General features: G+C 44.6%; 1 protein-coding gene across 1 annotated transcript; it reads right to left on the reverse strand.

The window, feature by feature from the left end:
* Window positions 1-238: 238 nt before the first annotated feature.
* MAFB (MAF bZIP transcription factor B) lies at window positions 239-3704 on the reverse strand. Its single transcript, XM_039499436.1, has one exon. It carries the CDS (start codon window positions 3112-3114, stop codon window positions 2173-2175), a length of 942 nt encoding a protein of 313 aa, XP_039355370.1. The 5' UTR covers window positions 3115-3704; the 3' UTR covers window positions 239-2172.
* Window positions 3705-13490: the final 9786 nt, after the last annotated feature.

Genomic DNA, 13490 nt, shown 5'->3' on the forward strand with positions numbered 1-13490 from the left:
TGCAACACTGCACAGATGTGTGTGGAATGATGACCCTCGTTGTAGAATTAAAATAAACTTCCAAAAAAATCACTTTTAAAACCCAATGATGCACGTCAAAGATCAGTTTACCTGGATCATGGCCTTTAGATATATATTTAAGGTGCAAGAAAGTTTAAACACAAGACATTGGAGAAGTAAACCCTTCAAAGCAATGCCATTTCAATTATTTTAATAAGCAAAATAGGAAACAATTTTAATAACCAAAAACAGAAACCAGTCTGAATAAAACTACAATAGACCAGGTTTTTTAATATTTTTCATATCATAAGCAGGATTTGAAATTGATCCCTTCAGAACTTTACATGAAATAAAAACAATTTTTTTCGCTGCTGCAATGTTTTGATTTCAACACAGTTGAATCAGTAAAAACCAAAGATCGTTTTCTGATGCATGACTAATATCCACAATATTTAAAACTGCAAGCACCATGCTGTTCATTACAATCTTGTTATTACTGTTAATTTATAAACTAATACAAACTTAAAATGCATCCGGCCAGCAGTGCCAGCAATCAATCCTAAAAGGAAACTAAAATAAGTTTTCATTTTGGTATTTTTGTCAGTGCAACGTAAAATCCTTTTTCTGACCTGCAGGAGGAAAAAAAAGTAATAACACCCATAACACTCCAAACTACTACTATACAACTGCAAAGCAATTTGGCCAAAACTTTTGCTGCATGGGGAAGCAGAGAAGCAGATTAAAAATCATTGCAAATAATACACTTAAGTTGCAGTATGTCTCTTTAAAAAACGTTTCAGTTTTCTATACATTCCAAGCCCTTTCATCCTCTGTTGCCATTGATAAACCTAACTGAAATCAGAACTGGAACTGATACACGTTATTGTTGTGTACTGTTCCGCCTACAGCGATTGCAACTGACTCATGTCATCCTGGGTTTTGGAAATCAAGAATCAATTGTTTCTTAAAAGAAAATACATTGTAAATTCTTTGTTTCCTGAGTGTATAATAAATCAGAGAAAAATATGGCCAAAGCTATGCGCACTGCTGTCTGATAACTGTCCTGACGTCAAAGTAATAGGTTCACTGCCACTTAAATTGTGGAGTAGGATATAGCTGCTAGGTTGCTGGCCTTTTTCACTATTATTAAGTTTAGGTTTGTCAATGCAATCGAGTTGCTTTTATTCTGCCCCAACAAACAAAAACCAAAATGAAAACTAAAGAAAAAATTACAACTTAAAAGTGCACCAAATATACAAAGTTGTTTTCTGAATGCAAATACAAAAATGCCCATAACGCTTTTTATTCTCTTTACTTTAATAACAAACCATATAACCAGCCTGATGAAATGTTATTTTGTCTTCCTGTGCTGTTTGATGTGGCAGATATTTACAAGCTAACAACTAGAACAAAACAAAACAAAAAACCCCAAACAAAAAAAACCCAACAAAACTGCACAAGTAGTAAAAAGTTGATAACTTGTGATGCTTTTCTTATCAATGAAACAAAGCTATGAACGATGATCAACATGCTAAAGTTAAACAAGAAAATGGTACAAAATAGAAATTATTACCATACATGTCCAGCATGCAGGATTAATATTTTTAATGCAGATTTTCGTATTTTTTCTATATAATCAAGCAGGCAATAAAACTGATGGTTTTTTTCTTGTCTTGTACTGAATGTCCCATCTGAGTCCCGTAACTATTTCTCAAAGCAGGCAATATATGAGGGCTTTGCATATATTGTCCTTTACTTATTCGCCTTTCCAAGCAGGTAAAATGTGCATAAGCTGCTGCTGCATGAGTCTTCTTTCCTTGACTCCCAAGCAGGTAATATGTTATAGATCGCTTGTTCATTGTCTCTTAAAAAAAAAAACCAACGAGCCCATATAGTTCTGAAAGCAAGCGATCTATAAAAACGCTTTACATGTCCTTCCTTTCTTCTGTTTCTTTCTTTAACTGGCGAACTAAAGATAAAAAGTTGCACGTCTCTCTCTCTCTCTCCCCCACCTACCCCCAGCCTACTTTTCACAGCTAATCTATAAGACAAGATGCTGCAAATATTAAGTCTCTCTTCTTCCTCTCTACTCGAGCAGGCAGATGGATGGAGATGTCAGAGGAGGATGGGAGGGGCGGAGGAGGAGATCGTGGGGGGTTGTGTTTAAAGGACTCACATGAAGAACTCAGGAGAAGATGGGTTGTCACTGGTGGATCCGGCCTCCCTGAAGCCATTGCTGGCAAGTTTCTCACACTTGAGCTTGTAGGCATCTCTTTCTCTGGCCAGTCGGGTCACCTCTTGCTTGAGCTGTTCCACCTGCTGGATCAGCTGGGTCTTCTCGTTCTCCAGATGGTGCTTCTGCTGGACTCGCTTATACCTGCAGGACTGGGCATAGCCCCTGTTCTTCAACGTCCTCCTCTTCTGCTTGAGGCGGATCACCTCGTCCTTGGTGAAGCCCCTCAGGTGCCTGTTGAGCTCCCTCACCGACATGGAGACCAGCTGTTCGTCCGAGAACCTGTCTTCCACGCTGTTGGAGGAAGGGTGCTGCTGGTGGGCGTTCTGCAGCTGCTGGGAGGAGGTGGAGGAGGTGGAAGGGGTGGGAGACGCCTGGTGATGGTGGTGGTGGTGATGGTGATGGTGATGCGGGTGCCCGCTGTTGGCCAGGTCTTCGTGGGTGACCCCCGGGTACTGGTGGTGGTGCTGCTGTTGGTGATGGTGGTGGTGGTGGGCCCGGAAGCTCTCAAAGCTTTGCAGCTGCTGGGGCATCTGGTGGGACCCGATGAGGGCTTCCACCGCGTCCTCCGGGGTGAGGCTGAGCGTCTCGGGGTTCATCTGCTGGTAGCTGTTGGCCATCCAGTACAGGTCCTCCAGGTGGGTCTTCTGCTCGGTGGGGCTGAAGCTGGGCGAGGAGGGCACCGAGCTGCAGGGCGTGCTGATGGGAGTAGAGGAGACGGAGCCGGCCGGCTGCAGGCGGGTGCAGTGGCGGCCGGGCCGGTCGGCTCTGCCCAGAGGCTCCTTCTTCACGTCGAATTTCATCAGGTCGAAGTCGTTGACGTACTCCATGGCCAGGGGGCTGGTGGGCAGCTCGGGTCCGATGCTCAGCTCGCCGGCCATGGCTGTCTCGCAGGCGCCTCTGGCTGGAGCGCTCACTCCAGGGCACCGTCCGGGGGGAGGGCTGGCCGCGCTCCCTCGGACTCCAGGTCAACTTCGCTGCTGCTGCTGCTGGCGGAGGGCAGCCGAGCCAAGCGGGCGGAGGAGGCGGAGGCACCCGGGCCGCGAGGCGTGGGGTAGCGGTGTCTGCAATGCAATGCAGGCTGCAGAGGCTCCCACGGCTAAGAAAACCCCACGGGCGAGGAGGGGAGGAAGGAAGCAGCAGCAGGAGCCTCCCCACCGCAATGCTGGCGTTGCAGGTTGGCCTCTTTTGCAAAGGAAAAAGCAGGAGAGATTCTGTGCCCCGGCTGGGGTCGGTTTGTAAGTCCTGAGCCTCGGCCCCCCCACTCCACTGCAGGCGCGGAGCCGGAGCCCGCTGCAACTTTCCAGGCAGAGCAGCGGGCGGCGTGTGCTGGAGGGTTGCTGTTGGATGGGTTATTTTGGTGGTTGGAGTTTTTGTTCGCTCGTTCTCGCTCGCAATGAAGGGAAGGGGTGGGGGAGGTGGGGAAATCTTGTCTCTGCTTTAGCTGCCGCCTCCAGCTCCTGTTGTGCAGCTGTGATTTGCGAGGCAGCCCCCCTGGCTGCTTATATTCCTTTTCTGATGACACTCAGGGAAAGGGGGCTGGGACCGCCAGGCAGCCGCTCCAATGGGAACTCAGCCGCGGAGATCCTGGGGCTGCCGGAGGAGGGGCCAGGCTCCCACAATGTGACAGCTCCCAACGAGTCAGCTGACTAGCAGCTGGAGAACAAGACCAGGCAGCAACTCCAACCCCCTTTTTTTTCTTTCATGTTTTAATCTTCCCACTTTCTCTCCCCGATCTGCTCCCCCCTTTTCTGTCTCTCTCCCCTCCCTTTCTCTCTTAGCCGGTGTAATTTACAAAGGAGCGGGAGCAATCCAGCGTATGTTTCACTTGCTGGCCATCCCTTTGTTCTAAATATGACAAAGTCCCTCTGCCCACTCTGTTTTGTGGAGGTGGGAGGATGGACTGGTTTGAGTGCAACTTTTCAGTGTCAACTTTCCAGGAGTACAGTCAAAACAGTTAATCTCTTGCAGGATTCAACTATGATCATTGCATGTTTGTGTGTGTGTGAGAGAGACAGAGAGGGGGTTAGGAAGAAGACGAAAATAAAAAATATTTGCCCACAGTCTGAGTGTGCCAGCTGTCTTATATAATCGAAGAAAACCTCAAGTTAAAAATACCTCCCCAAAGTAAAGCAGCTAGCACTGGCTCAGACTATTGCAAATCTCGGGGCGAAGGGGAAAATATACTGTAATTACATTTCAAGTTATAAGGAAGATCTTTGATTTCCTCTTCTCCTTGAGTGACTGCATGCAAAGAAGAATCGGCTTGTAAGATTTTTTTTGTTGGGGGGGTACAGTAACAGAACTGTGTTTTTGTTTGAACATTTTGTAACGATTAAAGGAGATTAAGGCTTTTTTTAAAAAAAACTGTTTTTACGCTCAAACAGACATAAAGGACGACCCCAAGTGGCCGTTTTGAAAAAAGCACCAGCTATTGTAGACAAAAAGAGGAGTACAGAGAATTACAGCTGAAGATTGGGGGGGAGCGACACATCGGTGTAAGAGGAACAGAAACAAACAAGGAACATTTCTGAGATAATGAGCTTTAACCTCTACCAACAGGGTTAATGTCTCCCTTTAAACCCCCAACTGGAACATAGAGAATGTGTTGAAATGATCATTCTCTGCTCGAGTCTGCTGGGTTTCCTTCATCCACCTGTCTCTTTCGACATCCACAGTAATAATACCACTGTCGTTTTTCTATCTGTGTCATTATTCAATTACTTAGTTTCTGATGCAAACACAAAAGTCAAGGCTGATTTTCATGATGGACAGAAGCACCTTTCAGAAAAAAAAATTGTGTTACTTTTTTCCTCCTCTCCTGAAAGAGTCTATTAAAATCTCAAACAGAAAACAGCAGGAATATTTAAAAGTAGCCCAGAGCTCGATCTCAGATCTGCTGCAGCACGGAAAGGGTTACGTGTAATATACACGGGGTGTTTTTTCAGATCGAATCCCAATGGTTATTTCTACTTTTCCAGCCCGGACCTTAGACAAAACGCGACCACTTGCTTTATTTGTGTTCCGTTTAAAATGAGCCATACACTGGGTCGCAGACAGAAATGCAGAGCAAAGGATATGTAAAGGCTCTCGGAAAGTTATAAATATCCCAGTTAGAACAATCAAAACTTCGTGGACATCACACGAATTCTGTGGGGGGAAAGGACAGTTGGTAGAGGATAATTTAATGAAATACCACCTTAGTATTAGGCACCGGGAGGCGGGTATTTTGTGTGGCAATGAAATGTCCGCTCGTTTCATCTGAATGTCTCCAGTTAAATTAGCAGTATAGATAACACCCCAGCAATAAAGCTTTAGATCCGTGGTGTGAATCCGGTGTGACTCTTCAACCCTCTCTCTTCCCATGTACATGATCCAGAAGGTTTGTCCTCACCAGGGGGCCAAAGTGTACCTGAGCTGTCCCCGTTCCAAATCCCAACCCGCGCTGCATTTTAATCACATATAAGCAAATACAATATCTCCCCCCTGCAGCTTCTCCTCTGCTCTAAACTCCTGCACGCAGAGTGCACAGTGCCACGCTGGGCAGGACGTTTACGCTTGTTCCTTTCTAACCGGGGCTGATCCTACTTGACAAACTAGCCCTGCTCGGCCTCGTTCGCAAACACTGGGAGACCCTCAGTTCAAATTCAGTCGGCTGCGCTTTAGGCGGAATGCTTGATTCGCAGGCATCCTGCACTCGGGGCGCGTTGCTTTGTTGTTTAAGGAGCTCGGGGATACAAAGGGGGGGATCGTCTTTCAAGGGTGTATCTGTTCAGAAGGCCGATGGGCTCCCCCAGAGCACACTGGAACCAATTGTTTGGGGAAAGTTTTTTAGAGGGAGATTTCAGAGGCGGCAGAGAAGACAGCACTGTGATGTCTCCCCTAGCTCTCTCTGGCACTTCCTTGGGGCTTTTAAACGTCTGCAATGGGCTCCAGTGTGAATCCCTGGGTGTGTGTGGGGGGGTGATTATTGAGGTCCTGCTGGGTGCCCTGTGACAGCAGCATGTTAAACATTACAGTTGTAAGGGGTGGGAGCTAAGGTTGCTGGAGAGAGGGGGGGAATCTGCCGAGCATTTCGAAGGTGTTGTTCATTTAGAGCGAGTAAGCAAAACCTTTCCCATGCGCCATCAGAGGAGGTTAATGACTGAGGTATATTCGCAAGGTGGAGCTCCTGGAGGACCGAGGAAGCATTGGTCGGGTAGCTCTCTATCCGCTCCTAATACAGTTCAGCCTGGCACTATTTTATGCCCCCCTTGCTTTACCGTTTAAGCTTTAATATGCAAATTGGTGCTGCAGGTTCCCTTCTAAGTATATATTCGTCATCCTAGGATATCTAGGGTCTATTTTACTGCCATTAGATACTTGCACGTTAATGGTTAAGAAACTGCCTCCCACAAAACTTGTAGCATTACTGGAAAAGACCTTCTGAGCGGTGATTTAGTTTATTGTGGACTTTGAATTCAATCGTCAAACCGTAATCAGCCCCGGGCTGGTGCACGGGGAAAATCTGCCCTTTGTCCGACCCCGCTGGGCTTCAGGACTCTGAAGGAAGGTTAGACCAAAACCATACGCAGAGCGTTGCAAGAGGGCTTGTGAGAGGAGAAGCCTGCAGACGCTAGAGCACTTCACCAATACACCCCTGGAAGAGGGGCCCTCTGCCCTAGAGACAAGTTACTGAACAACCCAGCGAGGGAGCGACGGCCAGAAACAGCCCTCCCCGTCATCTAAAATCACCCCTGCAAAATGTTAAGCATCCACGTCAGTAAGAGACGTCGGTGCTAATGCATCGTCCAGTACCTTCGCTCAAGGAAGCATCATTCTATCAGGAAAGTGATACAGACAGATCCCAGCGTATGGCAATGTCTCGCCATACACAGCTCTATACTGTAGGTGGTACGCTTGAAAAAAATGGTATTTTTGGAGCTTTACAATTTTTTTCAGGGTATAAGATGCTCCATCACTTAATAAGCACCTTCAACAATTGAACCCCAGACTAAATAAAACCCTAATTGTGTGGGGGGTGCGTGGGGGGCATGGAATGGAGATTTACTCCATCTGTATGGCTTCATAGCTCAGCTGTACAAATCGCACCCCCCGCCCCCGAAATCATACGTGCAAACTTCTTTAATCGTGACCCAGTTTCAATGCCAATCTGTGGGGTTGATTTTAATACAAATAACAATACAGGCTGAGGTTGGGCATAGATTTTAAAGCACGTTTTGAAGGTTCATTTCAAACGTGCCTCACTGCTTTCCCCCGCGTCAGAATCACAGAGTTCAAACCTGTTTCCAGAAGGAATTTCATTTAATCTCAGCTATAACGCTAGTCGAAGGTGGGAGGAATTTAGAGCCACTGAAATTTAAAGATCGCTTTTTAAAAATCTCGTGCAGATACATACCTCAGTCCGTATGGTTTTGGGCTGAATCCTAGATTAGACATTTTGGAAGGAATCATGTTACGTTCGCAGCCCTAAATTTTCTGTGTTAGGAACACGATGGATAGGTTCAAAAAAGTAAGAAGGAAAAACCGATTTAAAAACAATTATAAAATCACTCTTTAAAAATACCCCTCCACCCCACTGCTGCTAATTCTTTAGCGTCTGCTGATTGATACATTTCACCCCGAAGAAGGGTTTTCCTCATATAACCTCTTAGTAGGATGTTTTGTCTGAAGTTAGTTTTGTGAAGAAACAAAAACAGACAGATCAGAAAATCGGCACTGCTGGGGAGGTGGGAGGGAAAGGACAGCACTTTGCCTCCTCGTACCACTTTTTTTTCCCCAATTTTTTTTTTCAAAACTGCAGCAGATACCGTGTTGTGTGTTATGTTTTCCTGCGTACGCAGCAAGAGACCTGGTTAATCATCTATTGCAGCTACATGTGCATCAGAAAGAAAAGTGTTGATGGTTGCTTGTTTGGCTTAATGGAGATGGCCCACGAATTTAGGATTAAATTACTAATGGTAATCGTAAATCTTTTTCTTTCTCTTTTTTCTTTTCTTTGCTGGGATTGTCAAAATAAACGTGTAACATTCTTTGGGAAAAGTCTGCCCAGCAGCTTTGCTGTATAAAACAGGCTATTGTACTGTCCTGGGTTAACTGAAACCTCTCGATTTTAGCTTGAAACAATTCAGTCACAGCCAGACAGATCCCAGTGCTAACTCTAGACACGTTTTGCAGGTGGATCTGGGAGAAGGAAGTGGAACAAGACTTCAGAAGGGTAGGTTTTTTTTCAAAGCATTGACAAGAATTAGGGGACACGATTTTTTGCTGGAGAATAAGGGGATATTGAAGCCAAGCGGACCAATATTGCGTGTTATTAGTGCATTAACGTAATGCTTTAAGCATAATAAAAAACATGAACTCGTCTGTTTTTATAGGGTGGTTTTGTTTTTGTTTAGAGGGGAGCAGCCCATAAATGTTTTTTGTTGACGAGCAAATTCTACATCACTCGCATGTTGTTGTCAGCTCTGGCCAGAACACACGCAAACACAAGGGAATCAGTCCAGCAAGCGGTTAACACCAAATAAATGTACAATTCTGTAGACTCTGGGATTATGTACAACTGCCGGTTTTATAGTACTAAATTAGGCTGGCTAATAAGGTTGTTTTGAAAAGACGGATGCAAAGGAAATGAGCAGATCACTTACTATTAACAAACACCTGTAATTCAGAGTTGCTTTTCATCTGTTTAGAACAATATCAAAATCAGTGTTCGATCCTACGTTCGTTTTCTGTCTGTCTGTCTGTGATGAATTCTTGACAAAGGAGAGGGTAATAAAGAGGAGGACGTGGATGGAAGATGCAGAAGCTTAGTAATCATTATTGATTTTTCTGACACCCCCCCCCCCCAAGGAAGTTAGAGTTGACATGGGAAACTTTTTGTTTCTCTATTTTGGCCAAGCTAAAATGGCCAAATCACGATACACCGCACATCCTCCTGCCTCGTGAGTGGAAGCTCTTTAACTCTTTGTAGCTGGCCTGTGTTATAGTTCGAGGAAATATTTGATTTCCCTGCAGTGCTTCGTTTTTCTGCTGGATTAGATCTTTATGGGACCTTCAACCTCATCCGAGTAGGGCAGGGCCACTGAGACCTGCGCTGCTGGGGACGGTATATTTATAATTCCGTAAACACTTCAGTGACTATGAACAAACACCAAACCCTAGTTCAGCTGCTTCCCTCAGCGCTGCGAAGGAACCATATGGAAGATGGGTTCTTGTCCACAGACTACTTTGAGTTAATCACAAGCGCAAGCCGCCTCGCAAGTGAGGCATTCCCCTTGCTGCAGGGAATCAGAGAGAGACAGATTTGCTGCCCTGGCTTTTTCATGCATTTTATTGCCTTTCCAGCTAAGGTCCGAGGGGAGGGACAGCTCTTCAAGGGTCCTGAGCCATGTCGTTTATTCAGGTTCATCTCTCTGATTCTTTGTACACAGTACGTGCAGAGTTACATGTTTTAATAAGAAATCGTAATATTACCTAGAATTTTTCATCTCAGGTTCTCAAAGTACTTTTGGCCACGGGGCCGGGTGGGGATTAGCTTTCTTTGGCCCGTCTCCACCAGGAATGAGACCATCATTTTGTTTTTAAGTGACTTGGGTATTCCTCCTTCATGTCAGGCTCAAAAACTCTTCATGCCCATCCATCTTTCACTTACCTCCCCCCCTCCATTATCCCTCCTGCTACTGGTGTAGAATTATTTCTATCAGGAAAGCCCAATCCCAGAAATCGAGGTTATTTATTAGGAAACCATTAGTTAAAAGCAACCGCCTTGCTTGCTTTCAAGGTGCTTTACTCTGCCTTGGAGCGAGTCCCTGTTTCCCACTTGAACCCTGGCAGGTTGAATTCTAGAAAAGAGCTCCTCTACCATTGAGTTAGTAGGTATCTAACCATTTCTAGATGATCATAGCAGCACTTTTCAAGTGGCCAATAGAAGCTGCAGAGCTCTAATTACTGTAGCCATATCTTGGAATGCAATGTCACGTCATGCGAAAGTTCTCAAGCATGCTCATAGCTTGGACCACATCTTAATAAGAAAAATTGTCTCTCCAGCACATCCTCTCCTATTCATGATCATCTAACAGCTACAGCAATTTCGGGGGGGAGGAGGGAAAGTGATATTAGTAAAGTATTTAATGTGTTTTTAGTTTCTTTGAATGTGATTTAGCAACTGGGGAGGGGGAAAAAATGTGCCGGATATTGGAAAGTACTTAGCACCCAGAAATGGAACCAGATTTTCAAAGCAGCTCAGCTCCTATTTTTGGCACCAAAGTAAATCAACTAGATTTTTTCACAAGAGCTTAGCATATTGGGTGCTGAGCTTTTTCCAAAGTCTGGCCCTTTATTTAGGTGTACAAAGGGGAGCTGAAAATTTTGGCCTAACTGTGGATGATGAGCATTTCGAAATCTGGCACCAGGCAAGTAGCCAATTCTCCACACACCACTAGCAAGTGCTCTTCAGAGCAGTGATGGTCCATGGGCCGCTGTGTGGGAACCACTGCTGTAATTAGTTGAGAGATACTGGTAGTCAGGACCTGATTCTGCAATGATTTCAATTGAACTACTCACTGCAGTACTGTTAAGCAAGTGCATACATGTTTTCTGGCAGGGGGCCTTGCACTGTAAATCATAAGTCCATATGAATGCTATAATGCCCTCTGGGCAGCCGCATCCTTTAATTCAGACTGATTAGTGATTCCTTTTCATTGCACAAAGCCCTGGATCAGGAAAACTGCTTATATAGAGAAAATGTTGGAATTCCCTTTCCAGCATTTGCTGTGTAAGGATTTAAATATAATCATAAAGCAGATACTGTATATTCTTCTTTTTGCTCTTTTCACCTCTAGTCCCCATTAGGGATTTTGTTTTGTTTCTGTTTTGACAGCCCCTGTATATATGTGTTTGTGGTTGTTCTGTGCTATTTCCTGATTTAATATCAGTACAGTTACAGGAGAAGGATGCACAGTTAGCATTTTTCACTCAAAGTATTTTTCCAAGCTCTTTTTTGATGTACTGGTTAGGTTTGCAGCTTCCATGCTCTTGCTGATCACAGAGGGGAAGATCAGGTTTATTGTGTCCCATGGGGGAGGAGGCAGTCCCACCTTTCTAAAACAACTCCCTTTTCAGCTAATGAAACACAGCTACCTCTCTGCCCTTTCCCCTCACTACAGATTCAGAAAGAAGCCTGGATGCAAAGGAAAGTGCTCAGGTCCCAGCTACAAACTTACTCTGTATTGAAATGAATATTATCCCCTTTATAAGTTACATGAGGGTAACATTGCACAGAACTGGAGGTACTTTGGTTTTGCAAATCCCCAAGTTGCTTTAGGTCTGGATCCAATTTGTTTTCAAACCTTAAAGTTCAAAGGGGGAGTGAGTAGAAAGGGGGAAATGTTGGAAAAATGCTTTTAGTTCTGGCCCATCTCTGGCATAAACAAAATCCGTTTCCCTGAACATTCCCCAGAGTGGAGAAGGGGCTTAGATCGGAATTTTGCCAAATGGCCCTTTTCTTTGTAACAAGCAGAACCAACACCCTGGATCTGAGCACTCCCAGCGTAGAGGTTTTCAGAATCTGGATCTAGATGCAAATTTTGCTCAAGTCCCCATAGCGCTCATACAATATGCACAGCAGAGTTGCATTGTTGGCCATTTTATTTGTGGGGAAGTAATTCTTTGGTTAGCCTGTCGTCACGTATTACTGCATGCAATGTTCACCTCCAAGCTTGAGTTTGTCCAAAGCCCTGGCAAAGCTGGAGAAGCTTCATATTCATTCTCCCCTTCCAAGCACACACAATAGATATTGAGATGGGAGAGGATCATCCAGCCCCACTCTCAGGCTGGGCTTTCCCTGCATGGTGGGAATGCTGAGCTGATTGGTTCCTGCACTACAGATAGCAATTTTCTGCCTCTGTTTATCTTCTGAGCTCCATTTCCAAATTGCTAAATTCATCTGTGCGTCAGAGACAGCAGTTTAGTGTCGGTGCAAGGTCTCAGTCCCCTGAATGCGTATAAGATGCTGTCCAATAAATTCCGCTGGTCGTGACAGAAAGCATCCTTGACACTTCCATTGTGTTGTGTCTAGGCCTCTTTGGCTTGGGAGAGGGCCATTAAGTGGACGAGTATAAAGAGAGAGAAAGAGAGCGAGTGATCCTGGAGGGAAAGCCCACTCTGCTGAGGAAATAGAACATTAAGATTGTTCAAGGTCTATCTTGATAGAAGTGCTGTTTGGTACTTTGGATTTGCTACATCAGATGAGACCACTTGTTAACGTCTGCTCGCTTTCCTCCAGGTGTGATCAGTGCCTAATGTTCTAGTGAGAGGCAAAATACATGCCAAAGCAAAATACTGTGCCTGGCAAAGGTGAAGGGAAAGGCACTTCCTTTGACCCCTGAAGTGATCAGTTTATACCCTGATACATGAGACTTAGTTTCTTTTACATTAGCCTGAGGCAATAGCTAATAATGATTCCAGGCTTTATTTTTATCCTTTAAATCCAGTCTATAAGGATTCCTGCTGCATTTGGAAATAAGACAATAAGACTTGTTCTCTGTGAGCTAAACATAAGAATGGCCATATACTGGCTCACACCAATGGTCCATCTAGCCCAGTATCCTGTCTTCTGACAGTGACCATTGCCAGATGCTTCAGAAGAAATAAAGAGAACAGGGCAATTTTGAGTGATCCATCCCCTGTTATCCTGTCTGCTTCTGGCAGTTGGAGGTTTAGGGACTCTCAGAGCATGGGGTTGCATCCTTGACCATCTTGGCTAATAACCATTGATGGACCTATCCTCCATCTGTGTAGGTCATGCGCTACTACTTTTTTAATTTTCTCAGGGTATTATTAAAAGGCAGAATTACAGTTGTTTTGGTAGCTTAACTCTGAATTTCCACTTTTTTTGTTATCTGAGTTTTATTTAAGTTTATCCTAACTCTGCATTTCCTGACTTTTTAATGGCTGTGTTTTCATAACTGTCATTTCCATGTCAGGATTTTTACCCTGTAAAGCTGAGAATGCATATCAGTAACTACTCCTTGAAAATGTTCTTTTGTCTGGGATTAATACACATTTTTCAAGCCTCTATCGCACTTCTTTAATAATGGGTTTATAAAACAAGGCAGGGGAAAGAGGAGATTGGGAACTTCATCTAAGAATTCCCAGCTGGAAACATCTGTTCAGCTGCCAGTCTCCTGATGAGCAGTTCTAACCAGCCAAGTGTGAGTTATTTTTGTTTATTTTTAAACATAAACTCTTTTAATTG

Source organism: Mauremys reevesii, linkage group 13 (genome assembly GCF_016161935.1).
Source record: "Mauremys reevesii isolate NIE-2019 linkage group 13, ASM1616193v1, whole genome shotgun sequence".
NCBI lineage: Eukaryota > Metazoa > Chordata > Testudines > Geoemydidae > Mauremys > Mauremys reevesii.

Excerpts from the sequence above, each read along its gene's own strand:
- MAFB (XM_039499436.1), bottom strand. The coding sequence starts at position 3,114 with ATGGCCGGCGAGCTGAGCATCGGACCCGAGCTGCCCACCAGCCCCCTG.